This window comes from Pangasianodon hypophthalmus, chromosome 11 (genome assembly GCF_027358585.1).
Source record: "Pangasianodon hypophthalmus isolate fPanHyp1 chromosome 11, fPanHyp1.pri, whole genome shotgun sequence".
Classification (NCBI taxonomy): domain Eukaryota; kingdom Metazoa; phylum Chordata; class Actinopteri; order Siluriformes; family Pangasiidae; genus Pangasianodon; species Pangasianodon hypophthalmus.
In genome coordinates, this window is record NC_069720.1 from 19366860 (window position 1) to 19392886 (window position 26027).

Below are 26027 nucleotides of genomic sequence, written 5' to 3' on the forward strand. Positions count from 1 at the left end.
TGGTATGGTTTAGGATTGATTTCCTAAAAATAATTATTCTGCTTTTGAATTACATTGACGTAACCATTAGCGTGACATGACCATTTGTTAATTATAATATTGCTCACAACTATATACAGTATTGCTCTACAAGTTGAACACGCATACATGTAGGATACTGTTACTTAATGAGGGAAAATCTTGAAAATGTTAAAAGGTGTGGTAGGTCATGGGGTTTTGTTTTTATAGTTTAGTGATCTTGAATTTGCAATTGTACCAAGCTTCCTTTCTATAATAGCTAAGCTACTTTACTCACCCTTACTGGGGGCCAACACACAACCTGGCTTGTTTTATGTCGTGTTTCTCAAACACATGGTTCTACTGGGGGTTCTACAGATGTGATGACTGCTACTCTATGGAACCACTTGTTTGAAGGCCTGAGTTAAATGGATGTTCATGTTGTAAGATACTGTTCATTAACACAGGAAAATCTTGAAAATGCTTGGGAGGTTTTAGAACACATATAACCTTACCCAGGTCATATTGCACGTCACAAAGGCATGGTTCCACTGGGGCTCGAACCCAGGACCTTCTGCGTGTAAAGCAGACGTGATAACCACTACACTATGGAACCAGCTATGGCAGTGGCTGTGTTGAGTGTCCATCCAGCTAGTGGGATACTGTTGATTTCTCTGTTGGTGGCTGGCTGCTGATCCTGCTGTTTATTATAACTGATACAGCTCTATACTGTAAACATGCTATGTATGTACAATATATAGAAGTGACAGACATCTGTCCTGTACTTTTATGTGCAATGTTATCCAAATAGTAATTACCCTTACACTGGTTCTGCTCTAGTGTGTTCATCTGTGTTTATTGTGGTTTACAGTAATAATTTCTCAAAAAAGAAAAGAAAAACAAATTCACATTATTTTCACTTCCCCAAATGTGATCAGTTAACCAGTAAATGATTTGTTTGTGCACTTAGTTTTTAGCACTGGAGCTAACAAGTTAATTCTGCTGACAGACAGTAGTTGCCAGCATACCATCGATCAAACTGCCTAAGCTGAACAAATTCACATTGCTTATGTGGTTTCTGATACTGTATGAAACTTATCTATAAAAGTTACAGATCTGTGTCAATGTAAATGTATTTGAACAAATGAATCTCATAATGTAAATGAGACAACTTGGACAATTTGGATATATTTCCTAAAAATAATTATTCTGCTATTGAATTACATTGATGTAACCATTAGTGTGACATGACCATTTGTTTATTATAATATTGCTCACAACTATATACAGTATTGCTCTACAAGTTGAACATGCATACATGTAGGATATTGTTACCTAATGAGGGAAAGTCTTGAAAATGTTAAATGGAGTGGTAGGTCATGGGGTTTTGTTTTTACACTTTAGTGATCTTGAATTTGCAGCTGTAAATATTGTACCAAGCCTTTGTATAATAGCTCAGCTACTTTACTCACCCTTACTGGGGGCCAACACACAACCTTGCTTATTTTATGTTGCATTTCTCAAGCATACAGTTCTAGTGGGGGTTGAACCCAGGACCTTTGATGTGTAAAGCAAACATGATGATCACTGCGCTACAGAGCCAGCTGCTTAATGGTGTAAGTTGATACTATGGATACTGTCACTTTTTATGTATTTTATTTTACTTTTTTAAAGAAACTTCTTAACAGTTCTGGTAAGTCATGAGGTTTTGTTTTTACAACTTAATGATCTTGAATTAGCAACTGTAAATACTGTACTAAGATTCCTTTCTATAATCATTACACACACCCTTACCTTTTGTGCTTCCGATACATATGGGTCCACTGGGGATTGAACCCAGGACTTTCTGCATATAAAGCAGCCATGACGACTGCTACACTATGGAACCACTAGGTGGATGGGCAGTTTTAAAGGGATGTTCATTTTGTAGGAAACTGTTCATTAAAGCAGGGAAATCTTAAAAATGCAGAATGGGTTGGTAGCTCTTGAGGTTTCCAAACTCACACTGTTGGCAACACACACACACCCCCCCTTGCATCATGTCCCTCATCTCAAAGACTTGGTTCCACGTGGGCTCGAACCCAGGACCTTCTGCATGTAAAGCAGACATGACAACGACTACACTATGGAACCAGCTGCAGAAGCAACCATGCAGAATTTCCATCCAGCTAGTATGATAATGTTGATTTTTCTTTGTTTTTTTTAGTGAAAAATCTTGAAAACTTTGAGCTAGGTCATGGGGTTTGCTTTTATTTCACAGAGGATAAAAGCCGAGCTTTACCAGAGACTTTACAGATCTGTGTCACTGTAAATGTATTTGAGCAAATAAATCTCATAGTGTAAATGTCATTTTGGATCTTGCATTTATTTCCTCAGAATATTTCACATGCCATTGCATTATAAATATTGTTCTAGACGGCAAGAAAAGCATAGTCATTGTTTTATTTTCCTTAGGTAGTGTAACCACTGCACTTTTTTGAATTTAACAAACTGTCTAATGTTGCAACTATACAACTTAGTTCAGACAACCTTACTCGGGGGTTATATTGACAACTGCCAATGCCTTTCTATCATAGCCAGCCATTAACTTTTACAGAAATCTGTGCTATAGTAAGCTCTTCTGTGGGATCAGACCAGAGGAGTTGGCCTTCATGCATCAGTGAGCCTTGGGCACCCATGACCCTGTCACCAGTTCACCTTCCTTGGACCACTTCTGGTAGGTACTAACTACTGCATTCAGGGAACATCCCACAAGACCTGTCATTTTAGAGATGCTCTGACATCACAATTTGGCCTTTGTCCAAGTTGCTCAGATTGCCTGTTTTTCCTGTTTCCAATACACCAACTTTACTTGCTGCCTAACATATCCCTCTCCTTGACAGCTGCAATGAGATAATTGATGTTATTCACCTCTTTAATGTTATGGCTTTGTTTTACTTGTGATAGTCATCTGTCAGTGGCTTTAATGTTAGGGCTTTGAATTAGTAAATGCAGCCATGAATACTGTACCAAGCCTCCTTTCAATGGTAGCCCAATCATATGGTTGGGATCCTCACAGATATGGTCTCACAGGGGATTGAACCCAGGACCTTCTACATATAAAGCAGATGTGATGACCACTACACTATAGAGCCACCCATTGGAAAGACTGAGTTAAATGTAGTAGGATACTGTCAATCGCTTGAGAACGCTTAAAGATTGAGGTAGGTGATGGGGTTTTGTTTTTATAACTTAATGATCTTGAATTCATAAGTGCAAATACTGCATGCTTCCTTACTATAAGAGCTCAGGTATTCCCCCTTACTGGGGATAATGACAAGACCACATATACTTCACATTGCAAAGGCATGGTTCCACTGGGGGTTGAACCCAGGACCTTCTGCGTGTAAAGCAGATGTGATGACCGCTACACTATGGAACCAGGCACAAAAAGGCCAGTTGAACATGTATACATGTAACCTTGAAAACTCTATAGTATGAGGTAGAGCATGAGGTTCTGTTTTTAGAACTTAGTGATCTTGAATTTGTAACTGTAAATACTGTACCAAGCTTCCTTACCATAATAGCTCAGCTACATTACTCACTCTTACTGATGATAAGCATAAAGCCTGTTTTTTACATTTGTGATTACTTGGTTTGAATTAAGATGCGAGGATTTAATTAGCCTACCCATCATCACCAGGCTGAATGTTTATATAAATAAGACCTAATGGAGGGTTGACCAAATTAAAGATTCAAAAACTATTATCTATATAATTCCAGTTAAGTGTTTCAGTTAAGATTCTTAAAAAAAAAATTAAGGAATAAAGGAAAAAACACACTGAGACGATATGAAGAAGAAACCTTGAGAGGAACCAGACTCAAAAGGGAACCCATCCTCATCTGGGTGAAACTGCATAGTGTAATTATAAATACGGTCAGGTCCATAAGCATTTGGATAGTGACACAGTTTTCATAATTTTGCCTCTGTACACCATCACGATGGATTTGAAATGAAGCAAACAAGATGAAATTGCAGTGTTGACTTTCAGCTTTAATTCAAGGGGTTTAATAAAAATATTGCCTTAACCTTTCAGGAATTTCAGCCATTTTTACAAAGTCCTTCCATTTTCACAGGCTCAAAAGTAATTGGAAAAACCAACATAATCATAAAAATTAAGATTATTTTAATACCTGGATACAAATCCTTTGCAGTCTTTGCAGCTCTTGGGTTGCTTTCGCTGTATGTTTTGGGTGATTATCCATCGATACTGTTAATCGCCATCCTATCAGTTTTGTAGCATTTGACTGAATCTGAGAAGAAAGTATAGCTCTATACACTTCAGAATGCATCCTGCTACTTCTATCAGCAGTCACATCATCAGTAAACACCAGTGAGCCAGTACCACTGGCAGCCATACATGCCCATGCCATAACACCTCCTCCACCATGTTTGACAGATGATGTGGTATGCTTTGGATCATGAGTCCTTCCTGTCCTTCACCATACTCTTCTCTTCCCATCATTCTGGTACAAGTTAATGTTGGTTTCATCTGTCCAAAGACTCTTGTTCCAGAACTGGGCAGGGTGTTTTTTTTTTAGATATTTCTAGCAAAGTCTAATCTGGCCTTTCTGTTCTTGAGTGTTATCGGTGGTTTGCATCTTGAGGTAAACCGCCTGCATTTATATTCATGAAGGCGTCTCTTGATTGTAGACTTTGACAATGATATGCCTACCTTCTTGAGAGTGTTCTTGACTTGGCTAGACGTTGTGAAGCGGTTTTTCTTCAACAAGAAAAGAATTCTCCAATCATCCACTTTAGTTGTCTTCCGTGGTCTTCCAGGCCTTTTGGTGTTGCTGAGCTTGCCAGTGCATTTCTTCTTTTTAAGAATGTAACAAATTGTTGATTTGACCACTCATAAAGTTTCTGCTATCTCTCTGATAAGTCTATTTTGTTTTTTCAGCCTAATGATGGCCTCCTTCACATGCATCAACACCTCTTTGGACCGCATATTGAGAGTTCCCATGAACAGCTACCGAATGCAAATTCAATGCTTTGAATCAACTCCAGATCTTTTATCTCCTTAATTTGTCATGAAATAATGAGGAAACAGGCCTTACCTGGCCATGAAACTGCTTATCAGTCAATTTTCCAATTACTTTTCACTATCTTGCATCATATGCAGGCAGGACAAGGTGAGCACATGGTATGATTCCTGGGTGAGATAGTCTCACTGTTTAGCATATTTAAATTGAATTGTTTAAAAAAAAAAAATTAATAAACCTATATACAGCTGTATGAATGTTTGAAGAAGCATATCTGATAGGTTTTTGCCAAATTTAATTTTTATACATTCAACAAAGCTAAAGCTAAAGTTACAAACTCAGTTACAATAGTGATGTTTTCCTGTGTAAGTACTAACATTTTTCTGCTACTAGTAGTACATCTAGTAGATATTTCTTTGTACTTTCAACCCTTGCCAGTTGTTTCATTGATTCACACAGGTTTTCTTTCATAATACATGTCTTACCCTGCAAAAATGACATCTTAGCAAGTAAAAATATCTTGAATATAGACAAATTCGACTAATATTTCGAAACAAATATAAGATTATTAAGCCCATGTTTAGATATTTTTTATTCATTTCAAGCTGTTGTATTCTAGCAGATCATTTTGTTTATTTCTACAAAGAAGCAAAATGATCTGCCAATAGAATAAGACAATTCTAAGCTTGAAACGAGTAAATATGTCTAGAAATGGGCCCAATGGTCTTATAATTGTTATATAATCATTTCAATTTCAAATTTCGTGATGAGAAATATTACATAACTTTTCCTCTACTTAAGAGATTTTCACTTGCTGAGATTTTTTTCATTTTTGCAGTGTAAGTACATTGTTTAGGTTAAAAGTATTAACACTAAAGTTTTGTGTGAAAAAAAAAAAGTCTTTTGTAAACCAGCCATATTGTTTAAAAAAGAAAAAGAGAAAGAAAGATAGAAAGAAAGAAAAAGGCTTTCATCTCCATTTTGTTGAAAAGGAAACTGCATGCTAGCAAACAGTCAGTAAGGAGAATAAATGCTTTTCCTTTATGTTTATGCCCTCTACTGGAAACATGCTAGAACATCTCTAAACTGCCAAGAGTTTGTCATGCAAATTTAAATGCAGTGCAGTCATTGGGTTTGTTTGTTTGTTTCTTTGTTTGTGTGTTTTTTTTTGTTGTTGTTGTTGTTTTTTTTTTTTTTTTGCAATACCTCTCTAAGATAAAAAAAAAAATGATTCACCTTTAAGTTATAACTAAACAGTATTTTCATTCAGGTTGTGCAAATTTGCTGTGTGCACACCTCTGGTAATGTCCACATCCTGTTAAAAGCATGCTTCCTGTCCTGCTGACGTGCTGTTTCACTGCTGCAGCTGCAACAACATGGCTAAAGTGTTACATGCCCTTACAGTTTTAATCATTGCTTTCAGCATATTTCAAGGTAAGCCTGATGAGTATACTACATCATTTGGTGTGACTTTTACACTGCTTTTGAACTGCACAAAATAAGTTGCTCATGAACATGCAAAATACATTATTAATCTAGAAGACTTGTTCAATGATCTTTACATTGTATGTGGGGTTTTTTTGTTTGTTTGTTTGTTTTTTTGATGCCATGTGTGCAACACTGATCAATTATCAATGATGGTTTTTGTTATACTTCTTATTACACAGAGGTGAAATCAGAGTCTGAACAGCTCCAACTAATTAGTAATTTACTGCTATTAAAAACTGTTATTATAAAACTGTTGTGATTAGATTTATCAGTTGTTTCCTAAAATTATGTCCACTGCTTCTTTTTTTTTATTTTAAACTTATTTACACCAAGACTAGCCATCACAGGCCTGTCTAGCATGATGTATGATAACTTGATCCCTCTTATAATATAAAGTGTACCAATGTAAACAGTGACTAACCAGAGTGAGATATTATTGATATGCTCCTGCTGAAGAAACCACACCTCAGCTATATAGCCACATCCTGTTAGGACTGTGGTTTCTGTCATATCAGCCAACAAGCTGTTTCATTGCTGCTGCTGTACATCGGCTACGTTTGCTTAACAACATGGCTAGAGTACTACATGCCATCGTAGATTTAATCATTGCTTTCAGCATATTACAAGGTAAGCCTGCTGAGTATTTTTCATCAGTTCATGGGACTGTTATACTGCTTCTGAATTGCACAAATTAAGTCATGCCTGAATGCAAACATATCATCAGTGTAAAAGACATAGAAATGTAAATTTTATATAGTTAATTTGTCAGCATTTCCCAGTTTAGGTTTAACTAAATAGGTTGTTAGTTTAAGAGTACTTATCCACATTGAAAACTTCGCTATCAAGCTGGATTGTCAATATTTAAAGGTAACGTTCCTTGTTGGCAGTGAATGGCATATTGCCTCATGCTGCAGTACAAGGGAAATGTAGGTACGGAATAAGGAATAAAACACAACAGGGTGTGCTGTTATAGGAAAATAATCCACGTTTGGTTGGTAACTGCTTTATAGCGGAACATTGCAAAATTTCTCTTATTCAACAGCAATTTGCCAGCGATTTTGACTTCAATACTAAAAGACACTTCATGGTTCAAACCATTTGTTTGTTTTGTTTAATGCTGTGGAACGCCCGCAAGACAAGTTAGTTCCTGATGTCACTTACTTTATACCAACTATAAAAAGTCACCCCTCACCAGTCTCAATTTTTTTCTCTTTCTTGATGTTAATAAGACACAAAAATACACAGCTTGTCTTGTTAACAGGAAACAGGATAGCACGAAGTCCTCTGTCCTGGCAAAAAACTTACTGACCCTGGAGACTCCTTCCATAAATTTTAAATAAGCATTTCCTAACAAGAAAGCTTCACCATATCAATGCTTCTACGTTTTTCTTTGTTAAATAACAATGCATTTTTAATCAGTTTATTATTAGTCTTAGTTTATGTGGAGCATCTGCCATACAAGTCTCTGTGAATGAGCTGTTACTGTAGAAACAATGACATATTAAAATAAGCACATTAATATAAACCCATCAGCTGGCACTACTGTGAGAGTTGCCATTATAGAAAATGAATGAGCACTTTCTGACTAATCAGATTTGAGAATTAAACAACACTGTGGTATAAAAGTAGCACGTAAAAACATTACTCAGCAATAACTGTTGCATCATACATTTCAGCGACACTAATTTCTGCTCAAGATAATGCTGAAAAATTTCTCACCAGAATCAACAGTTGTCATGACTGCTGTAACGCAAGTTACAAGACAAGCCAATACTGAAACGCACCATCCATCAAGTACGGCATCTCTGTCCACCCATTCTACCTTTGCGACTCATTCTCCAAGCAAAGTGACTCAGGACTTGAATGAAACACAACAAACAAACAACAGCATATCTCCTGAAACAAGCACCCATCTAACAGCCACAACTTCACAGTCACACACATTGTCACATGGCGAGATCACCACCACTGACCAAACCAAAACGGCTGTAGTGGTCAGTGACAGCAGTGGAACCACTGCATTAAGGACAACCAAACTCGCTTCAGTAACAACCATCCTGTCATCTACTGAAGAATCCGGTAAGACAGCTACTTCAACAGGAAAAGTAAATATGACCCCAAGCTCAGGTAGTGTATTTAAGCAGGTTTGATAGTAAAAACATGTTAACTATTGTTTCTACAACACATTATTATTTATACACACTTTTATATACACTTTATATTCTGATATAGCTTCCAGTAATAAGGGAGAAGACAGCTTGGCGAAGAACCCAGGCCTTGTAGCCATCCTGTGCATTTTCTTTATAATTTTGGCTTTGGTGATTGTGGTTGCAATTGCCAAGATCATCAGCTGCCGAAAAAGCCCACAGTTTGAAAGGCTGGAAGATTTACCTATGGTGAGGTTCTAATTGCTTACACCCTTTAGTATCGTATTATGACTTTCCATCATTGTTGATCACAACCAGATGGGCAAACTGCTTATATATATTCTTTCATTAATTCTTTCTTTCATTCCCATCAGAACAAGATGAACGAGGATGCACCGTTTGCTCGATACCCTCCAAAATAGATAAGACTTCGAAGACTTTCATGGTGGGGGCATCAGGCATGACAGTGTAAATGCAGACTGGAAAATGGGTGGAGTTATGGATGGAGTCCAGAATGTCCTGCTTCATGTAAAACCTGTAGTGCATTGTTGTTAAAAGCTGTAATAGCATATTTACATGTCAGACATGTTTTTAAGTATTAGAAATGATTTAATTTGAATGCTATTTTGAATTATTTTTAATGTTTGGTTAATTTACATGATCACAAGTGGGTGCCACCATTATGTGTGTGCTTGTGTGTGAGAGAGAGCTAGATGGAGCATGGGTGTATGCATGTGTAGGTGAGTATGTGGGTTTATCAAGTGAGTCATGTCATTTCTTTTGGCTTGAATGTTTGCCCACTGTACTGTACATTCACTAACTAGACTTTATGAGCTGTTAAAACTATTGTTGGTCATGGGTGCAAGGGTTGGCCAAGCTACAAATAATGACGTACATCCTTCAGCATAGCTTTGAGTACTTTTAGGTACTTAGAGCTTAATAAGAAATAATTATTTTAATATAATCAATACATTAACTAGGGTGGCATTGCCGCCTCACATTTTCAAGGTTCCCTGAGTTCAGTTTACTGTCTGAGCAGAGTTTCTCATGTTCTCCCTGTGTCCACATGAGCTTCCTCCAGGGGGCTCTGGTTTCCTTCCACCTCTTAAAGACATGCAATAAGTGGATTGGTGGCCTGGCGTCCCATCCAGAGTGTATTCCCGCCTCACACACAGTGTTCCTGGGATAGACTCCAGCACCAGGATAAAGTGCTTACTGAAGATGAATGAATGAAAGGTTGTATATGTTGGCCAACTATCTGGAAATTGGAGGCATGCCATGTGAGTTTTGGGACTGATATTCATAATAAAAACACTTCATTTTCTTCTAGGCATAATAAAACCTTTTAAAAGACATTCTGGTGCACATAGGGGTGACATTATTTATACAGAAATGTAAACATTAAAAAAACAATAAATCAATAGACAACCAAGACTCAACTTAGTTAGACTGCTTTGCTTGGGTACGCTCTCTCAGAAAAATGGCACTAAACTGTACCTTCTTATACTTTCTTTCTTATACTTTCTTTGTCGCAGGATTGGTACCTTCAAGTGTACACCTTTTGTAACTTTAGTGTGTATCTTTTATCTAGATAGGTGAATATGGTGTACATTTATTCTACTTTATACTAGAAAACTTTTTGAACATACACTATATGCTTGTTTCAAGCTGAAAAATGGATGTAGATGTACCATGCAGAAACCATAAAGATGGCTGTGGATGTTCTTCCTTGAATAGCCTTAGGACCGCAATTGCTAAGAACAGTTTTGCATTCAAGTCTCCATCACTGAACAGTTAAAAACTTCAATTCGGTACAGACTTTAAATTAAAACGGTAATGAATTCAGAAATGACTCTGATGCTCACACCCATACGTTTCTTATAAGCTCATAAGTTCCTGTTTACATAACTGCACTTGTTGACTATATAGTATACAGTTATAGAAGGGAAACGGTTTATAATTGCACTTTCCAGTATCACCAGATGAGGATGGGTGACACTGGATATATAATTTATATATTTCTGTAAAGCTACATTGTGACCATGTCCATTGTTAAAAGCGCTATACAAATAAATTGAAATTGAAATGAAAATACGTGTTAAAGGTACAAAAGCTGTATCCCTATTCTGAGATACCCATTTTCAGATGTACCCCTAAGAGAACTATCCTTGTGACAAGAAAACAGTTTAACACTATTTTTCTGAGAGTGCATAGTAACACTATATATACACTCACAAGGCACTTTAATAGGAACACATGTACGACTGCTCTTCCATGCATTTATCTGATATATATGCATATTATCAATCATGTGGCAGCAATGTAATGCACAGTGTCATGAATATACAGGTAAGAGCTTCAGCTAATGTTCAAATCAAACATTAGGGATGGGGGGGAATGTGATCTTAGTGTCGTTGACTGTGGCATGGGCGTTGTTGCCAGATGGGCTGGTTTGAATATTTCAGAAACTGAGACTGATCTCCTGGGATTTTCATGCAAAACAGTCTCTAGAGTTTACACAGAATGGTGTAAAATAAATAAATAAATCAATAATTCTCATGAGTGGCAGTTCTGCAGGCAGAACACCTTGTCTATGAGAGAGCTCAGAGGAAAAAGGCCAGACTGGTTTGAGCAGACAGGAAGGCTATAGTAACTCAAGTAACCATTCGTTACAACCATGGTGAGCAGAAAAGCATCCCAGAATGCACAAGACGCCAAACCTGGAGGCAGATGAGCTACAACAGCAGAACAACACATCTGGTTCCAATCATCTGGCAAAAAAAACCTCTGAGGCTACTGTGTGCACAGGCTCACCCACACTAGACCTTGGAAAGGTTGGAGGGGAAAAGAAAACAGGCAGTCTCAGAAAAAAAGAGTACTAAACTGTACCTTGTCGCAAAGAGTGCTGAATTTCATATTATTACAAAGTCAATATTGTGAGGGTGAGCTAATGAGCACGACGTCATGCTTTCTAAATGACGGAATGTCTAAAAAGCAACACAGACTTCCAGAAAACAAAGCTCCAGCTTCCCCAGAAGCGCGTGCACTTTGTTTACATCTGGAGTTACTCATTTCCTGCCACGTGACCACACCAGCGTCACTTGGAGTGAACTTTTGCTTCAGAGTTTGAAGTTTGACAGCAAGGAAGCCGCCGCGAATTAAAATGTGGCCAGTCATAATGCTCCAGTGTGCTGTTCACTCCGTGTGCCTTCCAGCTAGTCTAACTAGACATTATCATCTCTAAAAACAAACAAGTAAACAGACTAACTAACTAACTAACTAACCAACAAACCGGACCAAACTGTTGCTCTGCTTTCATCAAGGCTTTCATCACTGCCCAAAGTCGGAAGACTAAGCTTTTCAGTAAGTTTCCAAAGTTTTTTATTCTTTTTTTTATGTTTTATTTTGTCTCTATAGCCTTAAGGCATTGTTACAGATCTCTGAAAGCTGTCTGACTAATCTTCCTCAATCTTAATGTGACATTATAAATGCATTTCCTTCCTATTTGAAGTGCGATAAAGCGTGAGGTTGATGGTGGAATCTAGCGCCTCTTTATTACAGCAACCAGCTCTCGTCTTCATTCATTCATTCCCCTTTTAGAGGGTTGGGTATGCGAAAATTTAAATCCAGCACCTTTCTTTGCTTTCTTCCTCTGGACAACTCTTAAATGTTCTTTATACAACTCTACAACTCTACACCAGAGGATTTCCATTTCCCTTTCAAAGAAAGGTTCCATGTAGAACCCCTTGAGAAAGCCAGAACTGGTAGCATGTGAAGAACCCTTATACACATTTGCGAAAATCAGTTCTGATGCAACATTTGGAATGCATGTGGTGCATAATATTGCTGTCATGAACGTGTTTATTTTTGGTATTTTCGGTGTTTAGTGTGCATGTAGAACCCCTTGAGAAAGGTGGAAGTCTTACCAGCTGATGGATCCTTGAGTGTAGCCTATGTACAAATTTGCAAAAATCAATTCTAATGCAATATTTGGAATGCATGTGGTGCATAACATTGCTGTCATGAACGTGTTTATTTCTGGTATTTTTGGTGTTTAGTGTGCATGTAGAACCCCTTAAGAAAGCTGGAACCGTTACCATCCGATGAACCCTTGAGTGTAGCCTATATACAAACTTGCAAAAATCAATTCTAATACCACGTTTGGAATGCATGTGGCGCATAACATTGCTGTCATGAGCGTGTTTATTTTCAGAGTTTAGTGTGCAAGTAGAACCCTCTGAGAAAGCTGCGACTGTTGCCATTAGATGAACGCTTGTGTGTAGCCTATGTACAAATGTGCAAAAATCAGTTCTAATGCAACGTCTGGACTGCATGTGGTGCATAACATTGCTGCCATGAACGTGTTTATTTTTGGTATTTTTGGTGTTTAGTGCGCATGTAAATCCCCTTGAGAAAGCTGGAACCGTTACCATCCGATGAACCCTTGAGTGTAGCCTATGTACAAATTTGCAAAAATCAATTCTAATGCAACATTTGGAATGCATGTTACGCATAACATTGCTGTCATGAACGTGTTTATTTTCGTGTTTAGTGTGCAAGTAGAACCCCTTGAGAAAGCTGGAACCGATTCGATCCGAAGAACCCTTGAATGTATCCTACATCCTCATTTGAAAAAATAAATTCTAACACAACCTTTAGAAGTGCATCCTGTGCATAACTTTGCTATTAATAACATAGTTAGTGTTAGTGTTTGCTGTGCAGTTAGATATCTGACAATGTAGAAGTTATAACGACAGGCTTTTCACTTACTTGCAAACTGCAGCCTCTGTTTGCAGTTCACGCCAGATTTGAAGCTCGTACAAGAAAAGATTAAGTGAATGTTTTCTACTTTCCCCAAGCCAAATATCAGCACCTTGCCATAATGGAAAAGAAATGATGTGTCTGTTTAATGGAGGACCATTAAGCAATTCAGTCAAAGAGTCTGTAAAAGGTTCCAAATCACTGCACTCAATTTAGAACACATTGTGAATTGGGAGCTGGAAACAGGTCAAGCACTTATTCATTCGATCTCTTAATTAAGCATTGATGAGCACAGTATCGTGTGTTCAAGATCTTTCACATTGCATTGTAAATCTCACTGGAGTGCTCTCCCTTTCATTATTGTCTGTCTACTCCAGGAAGTGCTTGTCTGCTGCATACTTTTCCTCTTGAATATGTCATTTTTTTAAAAATCTGAGCAAGGGGGTTGCTTGATTTGAACCCCTATCTCGTTTCTACTAAATAACATCATGTAATTGATGTCCCCTATCACTTTCTGAAGCAGTCACAGTCTGTACTGTTATGTGTCAGCTCTCTTTATTACTCTATGCAATAGTATTAATCTGCGTCAGAGCACTGGACACTTCAAACGAACTCATGAGTGTACTTTATGACACCCAGTGATAAGTGATAACAGTTTAAGGCACTGGTTCTTGCAAATGGTTCATATTATAAAGGATGTATTCATACACTTTTTTCTTTGCATCCATAAAATTGTCTTTATGTAAGCTTGCTGGGTGTGCTTGTTTTGCCTGTATGTTTCTACTCAGAGGATGTTGAAATTTGACCTCTGTCAAGTGTCTGAAGTATGGTTATTCATGTAATTCACAGCCTTCATTTATTTTTCTTATTCCAGACAACATAGAGGGGGAATTCCATGTCAATGTCTTCTCGTCTGCCAACAGAGGTAACCCACAACCTACAAGTCAATTTGTGAAGCATGTGAAGCATATGAATCATTTTCAATCATATGTATCACCGTGAAATCACCCATGATTTACAAAAGTAGGTCGCTTTTGATTTTTTTTTTTATTTAGTGAAGAGTAAACTTATTGTTTTGTTCATCTGATAGAGAAATGGTGATCATCATCATGGTCATATCTTAAGACCATTACAGGAAAAGTGACACAGTGGATGCACATGAAGCCCATAGTAGGACTTTGCCCATATAAAAGAACTCTTTACTACCTGAAATCAAAAGCTAACTGTAAAGTGTGGAATTTGTTTATGAGTGCAAAGACCTACTTTTTCTTTCAGATAGGTATGCGTATAGGTTGCCGTAATTGTGGGCGGAAAGGGTCATGCTGTCGTAAAGGCTTTATCTTCCTCACATGAAGTACCTACAGACAATCACGTTCTCCATACAAGCCCAATACAGAGTACACACAACAATCTATTAAACTTGCTGGATTGTAGGAATTAATTAACCTGAAATTAACACCTCAAGAAAATATCAGCAATATGCCACGTTGTCAGGAAAGTCAACACTGAATAATTAGCTCCTGGAGAAGTGCCAGCTGTTACCTGATGAATTATGCAGTGTAAATCTTTGAGCAGATTCTAAGGTCTGCCTTACAACTTTGCTTTCGTCTTAGTAACATATTGGAAATTTGTCAGAGTGTCACTAAGTTTAACAGAGCAGATTGGTTTCCGGCCATTTTGAAAGAATATGGTGCCTCTGAAGTCTTCAGCACTTGTGAGTAGAAATGACTCATATGTACGTGATATAAACACGCAGATACAAGAACAGTCTCACTCGTTACACATTGAATATCATATTATGTCAAAGGTCTCAGGTAAGCAGCCAACACCTACTTGTACTTTATAGGTGTTACGTAACTGGAGATATAGATTAGTAATTATTTGATTATAAAGTCGAGTAAAGAAGTTGGGGAAAATAAGGAAGACATTTAAGTTGTCCTAACAAAACATTTCATGTGTCAAATGTGGCAGATGTTCTTTCATAATCACAAGTAACCAAACAATCAAACAGGGTATGCTATGGAATTAATATTGATAATTATTAAAACGACATTATTTCCAAGTTTGACATTTTTTCCTTCCTAAATATTCTCTAATAACTTGTTTTTCCTTTTTTTTGATATTATAACTGCCTTCAATTTCATTCATATCCTCCAAACATATTTTGCATTCTCTCAGTTGTAATAAGCAGTCTCCATTCCACCATCCCACACATTCTTTCGAACATATAAAACCCTCCGGGATTATTGGCACTCTTTATCTTTGTTCTAACAAAACAAAATTCACATTTAAACTACTTTTTAAAATAAATATAATTTTCTCTCAAAAAATGTACAGTATGTGCTGAATTATTGACACTCCCAAGGATTATTTCAAATAATCTCTCAGTCTCCAGGAAGTTTTATAACCATATCTGGTGCTAATAATTTTGAAACCAGAGATTTGTATTTAAAAAAATTGCACTACTTAAAAATCTGTTTGAATAAAACATGTAAATGTGACTATACAATGTCCCTGAATGCTTGAGTTTAAAATATTACTTATAGCACATTTTATTCTTTTTTATATAGCAATTTTTGCTCATTTTCATGAAGGGTGTCAATGATTCTGGAGAGCATAGTTACTGTTATAACTCTGCCAAGATGTCATACACTTCTTCTACAGATCAGGTCTTTTTAAGATCTCAGTTTAATCTGGAATGATGTCTTGTTGCAGAATGCACCCACATTTCATTTTTAACATTTCATTTCATTTTTTTTTTTCTGTAGATAATTCATTAAATAGAGAAATACACTCATATGCCATAAGGGAGGCAAACTTTTGCCCTCAAATGTGTTTGGTCCTTTGTATATTATTGTATACTAGTACTCTTACACATACACTGTACTGTAACACTGTTGCAGTGATTGATACATTTTAAGTATGAGTGTTTTTCTCTTTTGGATCATTTTCTATTATATTTTTGACAAAGATCTCATTATTATACATCTAAAATTCCCAGACAGCAAAATAATAAGATTCATAGCACAATGCTGTTGAATTAGTGAATCTGAATTTACTGATATTGATTCATTTTCTATGACACTGGCTTTATGGTACAAGGTTTATATTAATGTGCTTGTTCTATTATGATATCATTTCTGTAGTAAGAACTCATTCGCTGGTGCTTCTATGGTGGACACTGCATAGTCATTTTATTAGATTTATTTATTTATGGAAGGAGCCTCAAGTGTTAGTGCTTTGTAAATTGAAGTACGTTTTCTGTCATGGGAAAGCCTTCAGGACAGAGGACTTTACACTTTTTGGTTTCTTAATAACATGAAAAGTTTTTTTTTTGTCTTATTAACTTTCAGAGAGAGAAAAAGTGAGCATGGTGAGGGAACAACTATTTATAGCAATAGCTTGTTATATGCTGTAACAAAAGTGATAACAGGAAGTAACTTATTTCAATCCACCACATTACATTTAACTATAAAATTAAAAACCACGACATTCATTAATAAATTAAAAATTGTCGTCGTTGCCAAATCACTGTGATATAAGAGGAATAAAACACTTCAGGACGTGCTCTTATGAGAAAATAATTTGGTAAAAATAACTGATTTGTGTCGGGCTGCATCACACCTCATGTTGTTGATTGTTTCCTACAACAGACTGCCCTATTATGTTTTATTCCTTACATAATCAGTCATGAAGGCGGTAGAAATGTGCAAGTGATGGACAGAATAATCAGCGTCAGTAATCAGAACCTGAAAAAATGTCTCTGATGATAATGAATGTAAACACACGCAGGGTCGTACTTGATATCAGAGGAACAAACAAAACAGATTGATGTAGATTAATTAATTGTTACATTGCATATCTTTGAATATTTTATTAATACTCGTTACACCTCATAAAACACTGATATTTGTTTTAATGCATGCTAATTTTCATTTAGTCTTTAATCAAATCTGTTTTGACTATGACATTTAATGAAGAGATTCCCTGCCGATGCTCCCTGAGGAGTGGAGTTCATGACACAAACAAAAGAGAGAGAGAGATGAACTGTAGATGTATCTTCTAGTTTTCTTGTTGTGTTGTTGACTTGATATGGAGATAGAGAGGTCATGTCTGAGTTATTTGACTTTACAAATAATCAAACAGTGATTTATCGTCATCAGTGGACTGCTAAGTCTGGCCCTGTCCGTTTATATTGCGTTCATTCAAAAAAAAATGAAAAAAAAAAGATATAAAAGAGATGTTTAACACAGTGTTTGGGTTTAGAACAATACAAATAAAAACTCCCATATTTCTCCTTTAAAGTAAATGAACAATCTTTACTGATCTGGATGAATATCAGCAATTATTGGGTCGGGATAGACTAGATTAAAGATTGGTTGATTACAGAAGTGCCTGATGTGCTGCAAATATGCTTCACTACATGCTTTTTTAAAAAAATCAACTGAGTGACAGTAAAGGAGGACGACATGGGGGCTGAAAAAAGCAGCAGATTCTCTAGGTGCTACAATTTAAGAATATTTTAATCACCCAAAAAAAAAAAAAAAAAAAAAAGATTCCAGAGTATTCTACAGTGAATAGCATGTAGAATAGCTAGACAGAATAGAATTGTACTCATGCTTGGATTCAGGAATATTTGATTTCTTGAATTTGTGTGGCGAAATAAGCAGAAACAATTAAAAATTAGTCGATATATTTAAAAGATTATGAAAAAATAATGAATTTCCTATTTTCCCATTTTCGGGAATGAAAAATAAATTAATGCAACATACCCATCCCCCACGGTTAGATTTAATTCATGCTAAAATTATTATTGTATTTACATATGTACTTCGGGATGTATGATATTCTGTAGTTTGGTGTCAACAAGATAACAATTTACGTTTCTTTGTTAGGATTTACCTCCTCCATTTTGGTTAGTTGTGTTTATTATTGCTGCATTACCAGCCCTGGATATTTACTGTACAGTCATCCCCAATATTATGGCACCAGAGATGGTTCTGTTAAATAAACATTACACACAATTACTCAGTTTTCTTCATGCAAACTATGCCAAAGCAGATGCAACCTATATCTTATTAGTTACTGTTACTGTTGCTGTCTATGAGTCTTTCCTCTATAGATCACGTATAAGTCAACACAACGTCACAATTATTGGTACCCTTAAAAAGAAAGATATATGTGTGTATATATATATATATATATATATATATAAATATATATATATATATATATATATATATATATATACTATATATAGTAGAATTATTATAATCTAATAAAGAATGTAAGAAGTAAATGCTAAAAGCTAAAATGAATCATATCAATTGTAATTTTTGGCCATGAACACATTAGCATGATCCATGGAAAAAAAAAAAAAATAGGCCGCATACAAGAAAATGCACTCAAACCTTATGATTCAAGATTCAAAGGTTTATTTGTCATATGTGCATTTGCAGCAGGTACAAAGGTACAGTGAAATGAGATGCAGCAAAGCCAAAGACTGCAAAACAAGAACAATAAATAGACTATGCAGATAATATAATAATGGGTGTACGAGTAAGAGAGATTACAGACAGAACAAGAGCATACAAAAAATACACATATTATGTATGTATGTATCTGTATCTGTACATATGTGTGTGTGTGTTAATTTCATGTGCGAGGAGCTGGAGGGTGTTGGTGGTCATGAGTTCAGGGTTCTGGTGACTTGGGGAAAGAAGCTTCTCCTGAACCTGTCAATCCTGGCCGTGTGGTTGCAAAGGTGTTTCCAGACTGCAGCCATTAGAACAGTCCACTGTTGGGTGTACGTGGGATACTTTAAAGTCTTTCTTGCTCTGGTCCTGCACTGCCTGGTGTAGATGTCCTGCAGGTTGGGAAGTACTGACCTGGTGATCCATTCAGCAGGCCTCACCACCCTCTGTAGAGCTTTGTGGTGCTCGGTACTGCAGTGAGGAGCACAGGCCCAGCTCCCTGCGCTTACTGTACAGCTTGAGGGGGACTATGGTGTTGAGGGCTGAACTGTATTCAATGAACACCAGTCTCACAATGATCCCCCCTCCCATGTCGAAATGAGATGGTGTGTAGGACATGGGAGATGGTTCAGTGAACTGGAGTGGGTCTAGTGTGCTTGGTAGGGAGGCACAGATGAGGTCTTTGATGAGGCTCTCGACGCAAGTCATCACCACAAAGGTCAGGGCCATGGGACGTATTCATTCGGCTCAGCTGGAGTGAATGATGTGGGCACAGGAATGATGGAGGGTCTCTTGAAGCACGTAGGGACAAGAGACTGTGTCAGGGACAAGTGGAAAATTGTGGTAAGCACTGGGGCTATTTGGTCAGTGCAGGTTTTCAGAACCTTCTGGGGATTCCGTCTGGGCTCACTGCCTTCCTGCCTTTTGCTGCACGAACCTCTCCAATGGATGAGCACATTTCTGTTGTATTAGTAGGAATGCAAGTATTAGCCAAGATTAGCCTAATATTATCAGCACTAGCATCAAACCATGCATAGAAATGGTTAAGTTCATTAACCAAGGGAGTGTGCTGTAGCATTACAATTTCCCTTCACTAGAACTAAGAGGCCCAAACCTGTTCCAGCATGACAGTGTCCCTGTACACAAATCAAGCTTCATGAAGACATGGTTTGCCAAGGTTGGAGTGGAAGAACTCAAGTGGCCTGCAGAGAGCCCTGACCTCAACCCCAGTGAAAACCTTTGGGATGAACTGGAATGCAGACTGCCCCCCAGGCCTCCTCACCCAACATCAGTGCCAAACCTCACTAATGCTCTTGTGGCTGAATGAGCACAAATCCCCATAGCCACACTAAAATCTTCTAGTATTCCCAGAAGAGTGGAGGTTATTATAAGAGCGAAGGGGGAATAAATGTGTAAAGGGATATTCCAAAAACACACATATGTGTGATTGGTGTGGTATGTGTCCACATACATTTGGCCATATAGTGTAGTTAAATGCTAACTTTAACTCCTGTGGAACCTTCACAAAAATGTTAGTTCCTGTTACCACATGTTACAGCAGCTATAAACAGTAATTCCTTCACCAGTTTTAAATAACAAATCTCTTTAATTCATTTATTACTACGCTTGGATTATACATAGCATACAAGTTCCTGTGAATGAGTTGTTACTATAGAAAAGATAACATACTAGAACAAGCATAGCCAGCAATATTGATTGCTGTTGTAGAAAATGAATCAACACCTCCTGACCAATCAGATTTTAGAATTTAACAGTATAAACATTTTGAAGGATCACCATTCTGGAAAAAAACACAACTGATTTGCTTTAGTCATGGGCATCTCTTTTTGATAGCCCCAGGTGTCCTCCCTGCCCCCAAATAAATCAGCCATGGACGCTAAAATGCATGTTGCTTGTACCTTATTGCTGAGCAGATGGAGGCACAGTCAGACCCTAGTCCCACTCTGTGGTGACTCTTACACAGCAGGCTTGTTTCATAAATTCGTGTTGAAGAGAGGCACTAAAGTAGGTCAGACCTGAATTTTTAATGCAAATACTGACTTCTTATTTACAAATACAGTGCAAAGCAGGGATAACAGTAGCTATTTATCATAACTCTTCTAAGGTGGTGCAAATGTTCGGTTAGCAGGTTTTGTTTATCTAAAGAGAATATACACTGAATTAAGCTCCACGCATCCACCAATTACAATGCCTTATTGTACAAGGCTAATAGGTTGCAAACTTGGACAAATGTGATTCAGCATTAAACTGAATCATCAGTTGTTTGCCAGACTCTGAGGTTGCCTTTTACTGCTTCATGTCCAAGCAGAAAGCAAGTGTAAGGTGCATAGGGGCAAATCTGTGTGTTTGATTTGTTCAATGAGCATGATGAACACTAGGATACTTTGAATGGCCTGCTAAACAATCAGACTTTACCAGACCTTATTCATAGAAAACATGGGATTTTTTGTAAACAGCAGGTGAAAAAAACACCAAAGAATCCTAGCTGAATTGTGCATCCAGATAGTGGACTAGTAAGCTAAAATTGACAGTAAGACATCCGTAGATATGGTTGGCATCCTTACCTGACAGTATTAGTGCTGTTATTAAGGCAAGGGGAGGTGAAATCAAGTATTAGCATAACCAATCTGGCTAATCACTTGCTAGCAAAAGTACTCAGACCTGGACATAAAAAAATTTGCTGTTGATACAAATACAAATCACTTTTTTAACATACCGGCATTCAGAATAAACACTTGGTATGTAAATAGTTTTCAGATAGTAGTCTCTGACAGTCTCTGCAGAGTAATGTATTTACTAGTGCTCCTATAGCTTTTGTTATTCACTTAGTGTCTATTAATTTTGTGAATCGGATATATATATGGTGTAGACTGTTTGTCATGAGCAATTTGTTCAAGCTTGCTAATGTTATTCATTGCTTGTGGGCTACAATTCGCAAGCTACATGACAGATTCACAGTCATCTGAATGGGGTGTAACACATGTACACTATCTATATCCACATCTGTATCTGTTTAGTGCTCCAATTAGCCGTATCTTTAACCTTTTTTATGAACTCTACTACCATGCTGGAGACACTGGAAACGCTGAAAAAAGTAGAAACGTCAGCACTGTCAGCATAGTCAGCATAGTCTTTGATTTCTGGCGGTGACAGTACCTCAACCCCAGCTATATTACTCAAGTTCATATTTGGTCTCAACTAGGGGACTGTTTTTGTTTTGTTTTTTTTAAATCCAACTGATACAGTTATTATTTTTGTTTGTACCTGCCTATGATATATTCATAAAGATGATATATATGATAAAGAGTTTATTTGATTCTATTTCCTGAAATAATAGCAACATAGTAACCTAATTTAAACCACCACAGCCCTGACCAGGCAGTTACTAAGGATGAATGAATGAACAGTGTACATTCATATCTGACTGCTTATAAAAAAAAAAAAAAAGAAAAAAGAAAAACCTCCTGCTCCATGTCAACAACCTTTGTTGCATCCCAATCACAATGCATACCTCCTATTCATATCTATATTTGTGTCTGCTTAGAACCCATCTGTTCATCCTGAATATTCGATTATATCCCTACACTGAAGCTTTAGCACAATTTGAGTCCACTGACATACTGATGGATGAATATTCATTCTCTTTTATTTTAACTGGATCCTTAGTACTGGAGAAAGATATTCCAATTTCCAAGCATTGCATTCATTGTGTTACACTAAACAGATGGTACAGAGAGGCACTGGCAGTACACATCAGCCTAACACCACACAGGATCGCATGGAAGGAAGAAAGTCTTCAATAAGCAGGACCACACTAATGGAATTAGTGCAAATACAACCCGGCCTGTTATTCTAGGTCACAGAGATGTAAAGGCATGTGCTGTCAAGTTAGGTGTCTGTAATTCCACAGTGAAACTTTACTCCAGACTCTAGACATCATTGTGAAACTCTTGACAGTTGGGACTGCCCCAAATACAAAATTCTGTTCTGCTAAATCAAAATAGTTTACCTTTATGCTGTTGTGATGCTTGGGTAGGACTTTGGTATTATTTGATGCTAAACAAATGTAGTTGTGCATCTGCTGTTCTGTTTAGTCTGTCGTTGTCACTCACTTTAGTTTGTCAAAAACTATTTTACAGTGGCACTATATGGAATTCAGAAATGCACGAAACGATAATTTATTGTTAGACTAAAATCGGCAGTGAAATGTTTATGCAATACACACACACACACACACACACACACACACACGTGTGTATATATATATATATATATATATATATATATATATATATATATATATGTATATATATATATATATATACGTGTATATATATATAAAAATTGTACATACATACATGTGTGTATATATATATAAAAACTGTATTTATTTTTTATATATTTTTTTTATATATACACATGTATGTATGTATATAAAGATTGAAATAAAGGAGATTGCCATTTTAATAAATAAACCAGGTTAATGAGTAATAAAGCTGGATTACTTCATAAAATATCATTTCAATATCACTATTTCATCAGTCATCTGCACTGGCTCTTAAAGTTGACCAATAATAATAATAATAATAATAATAATAATAACCTTTTCTGTAATTATATTATTTCTGTTACAAAAGGTATGCACAGAGCCTCAAGCTTCAAGTAGTTTCTTGACAATTTCACACAATGTCTTTTCCCTTTCTGTTCCAGTAAATGAATTGCATGAATAAGGTATTTATTCTCAGCCAGTGTTTAGCCCATTTGAACATACTGACTTTGTTTTAAAAAAATAGTAAAGAACCAGTTTTGAAATATATCCTCATAAAGCTAACCTTAGTTTTGGTTGACAACAACCATCGTCTGTTCAGATCTCTCCTGTAGGCTTACATGTCAACATACCAGCTGTACCCAAAATATTGTCACGCAGCTTGCTTTGCACATTTGAAACCTACATTCTGGTTTCTGATTCAAAGAAATTAAAAGTTAAACCATACCTTTCTTCGAACTACAAAAGTTGCTGAAGAAACAGACAGGATATACATTACGTGACATAATCACTCTTGTGCTAGATGACAGACAATCGATCACCTAAGTCTCTCACTAATAAGGAAAGGCAGCGTGAAATTTACTTTTGTCACTTCTGAAGAAAATGACTGTGAAAATTACTGTGTTTGTAAGTAATGTAATGTAGCTTTAACACTTTTCTAATAGTTTGACACCTCTCAGGCCCACAGAGGCGACACAATGTGGAAGAGAAGGTTAGAGCGTGGTGTGTGTGTGTTGTGTACCAGTCCGAACTGCTTTATTTATTTCCAGGAAACTGTGATCACACAGTTTTTGTGAAAGCAGGCTGGGCCTCGATTTAACCACACTGTCTGTATTGTGTTATTTATTTCAAGATTTGAGCAATACAAATAAGATTTATTAAATAACTGTTTAATCATACAAATAAGATTCATTTTATCTACCTGCTATGTGTCTTTAGTTGTGCTTACTGATGAAGCTCTATCCTACAATGTCACTTGATTATGATTATAACCATAATTATTGTATAATTATAATTGTAATTATGTTGGGTTCTAGCCTTTCAGTTATTTATGAATTTATTTATTCTCATATTGAACCTTGCACATTTCTCTCTGCACAGTTCCAGTCTACTGTAAAGTCCTCATAGATCAGTCACCCCTTCTAAAAAGCTTATACCACGAAGCTAGAATTTTTTTTTTCCAGAATGGTCTTATATAAAATCACAGTGTTCCAGCAATTCACAAAATAATCATGAAGCTCCCAGACACGTAATACAACAATTACTATGCTTAGTCACACTGTTCAGAAACCTAAATATTTATAGCTACGTATGTTTGATAAATCAAAGGAAAAACCACAGTAAAGTGAATTAGTAAGGTGTTGGGCTACAACAAGCCAGCAGAACAGCTTCAACATGTTTGGTGTAGATTATACACATCTTTTGAACTGTCCTGGAGGGATGAACATCATTCTTCCAAAAGATATTCCCTGGGTTGGTGTTTTGATGGTGATGGCGGAGAGCGCAGTCTAGCAAGTCAGTCCAAACTCTCCTATGATCTTTGTAATAATTTGCAATGGCACTTCCCTCAAAGGGAAATGACAACACCAGCAAAATTCCTGAATTTGAGCTATTTTGCTGGCATGGTTCGAATCCACTTTCCCTACCAGTTTTCCCTTTAATTTGTCACCATTCTGTATATCTGATTTAAAGGCATTTTTTCAACTTGATCTCAAAAAAAATTTACAAATTTGAATGAACAAGGGATATGTGGTTAGATTTTCTTTCTTTTTCTTATTTTCTGCCCAACTTGGTCAATTCCTACTCACTCACTAGCTAATTCTTCCCTATCACATGACAACTACTAACCAGGGAGGGTAAGGCGAGCATGTGCTTCCTCCAAGACATGGAACTGCTGCCCATGAAGTGTCACACAAATGCTATCTGTCCTATTCTGCACGCATGAGCTTCCGGCCACGGATGGGCGAATGCTTTTCTTTTGCCCCGCTCAGAAGCTGGTTGGATTTAGTTTGATCATACGAATGAAGGCATAAATAAAGTTTTAAATGCTAACTCCTCTGCTAATCTTAATCTTTACCACCATATGTTTTTTCTATACAATCTAATTCATGCAAATTGTTACAAATTTGCAAGTCTGAGATCAAATATTGAAGTTTACAAGCTTGTTCATGTGCATACCTACACAAAGTTCAATCTGAAACCCTAAAGCGTCTTTTGGTTTGTCCCTCTGGGGGAACTCATACGGTTCTAGAGTATATAGAAGCCTATATACACTAACTGAGGGTTTCCCTACAAGAGATGGTTCAGAGTAGAACCATTTATATGGAAACTATCCAAGAAAGCCTTGAGGAACCCTTTATTTCTGTGTATTTCATAACTTGTAATGTAAATATAGACCTACAAGACAGGTCTGAAGACACTCCTGAGGAAGAAAACTTACTGAATGTTAAAAGCACTGACACTGGAGACTCCTTCCATAAATGAAAATAAGTGAAAATAAATTCATTATATGTTGTTATATGGATTATATGGATATCTGTGAATGTCAATTGTTACAATGGAAACAAT

The 26027-nt window shown here is 36.7% G+C and overlaps 2 protein-coding genes and 2 non-coding genes across 7 annotated transcripts in view; 2 read left to right on the top strand and 2 right to left on the bottom strand.

Moving 5' to 3' along the window:
* Nucleotides 1–540: 540 nt before the first annotated feature.
* On the bottom strand, nt 541–613 carry trnav-uac (transfer RNA valine (anticodon UAC)). Its single transcript has one exon. It is a non-coding gene; the product is annotated as a tRNA-Val (tRNA).
* A 2732-nt stretch (nt 614–3345) lies between these two features.
* On the bottom strand, nt 3346–3418 carry trnav-uac (transfer RNA valine (anticodon UAC)). The gene has a single exon. It is a non-coding gene; the product is annotated as a tRNA-Val (tRNA).
* Nucleotides 3419–6329: 2911 nt separating this feature from the next.
* On the top strand, nt 6330–10012 carry LOC113524462 (uncharacterized). Of its 3 annotated transcripts, none has more exons than XM_026910829.3 (4): nt 6330–6456; nt 8233–8637; nt 8743–8906; nt 9032–10012. In XM_026910829.3, the coding sequence occupies exons 1-4, from the start codon at nt 6399–6401 to the stop codon at nt 9077–9079; spliced, it is 675 nt and encodes a 224-aa protein (XP_026766630.3). In that variant the 5' UTR covers nt 6330–6398; the 3' UTR covers nt 9080–10012. The 3 variants fall into 3 exon arrangements, with proteins under 3 accessions (XP_026766630.3, XP_026766700.3, XP_026766553.3); XM_026910899.3 differs by lacking the exon at nt 6330–6456 and adding an exon at nt 6468–7137 and having other exon boundaries at nt 8233–8589; XM_026910752.3 differs by lacking the exon at nt 6330–6456 and adding an exon at nt 6472–7137.
* A 1757-nt stretch (nt 10013–11769) lies between these two features.
* Nucleotides 11770–26027, top strand: part of LOC113535669 (cAMP-specific 3',5'-cyclic phosphodiesterase 4D) — a 78562-nt gene continuing 64304 nt past the window's right edge. For both annotated transcript variants that reach the window (XM_026929145.3, XM_026929170.3), the window contains exons 1-2: nt 11770–12020; nt 14293–14343. In XM_026929145.3, coding sequence (XP_026784946.1) covers nt 14314–14343 — 30 coding nt within the window. In that variant the 5' untranslated portion in view covers nt 11770–12020; nt 14293–14313. The remainder of the gene's footprint in view (nt 12021–14292; nt 14344–26027) is intronic.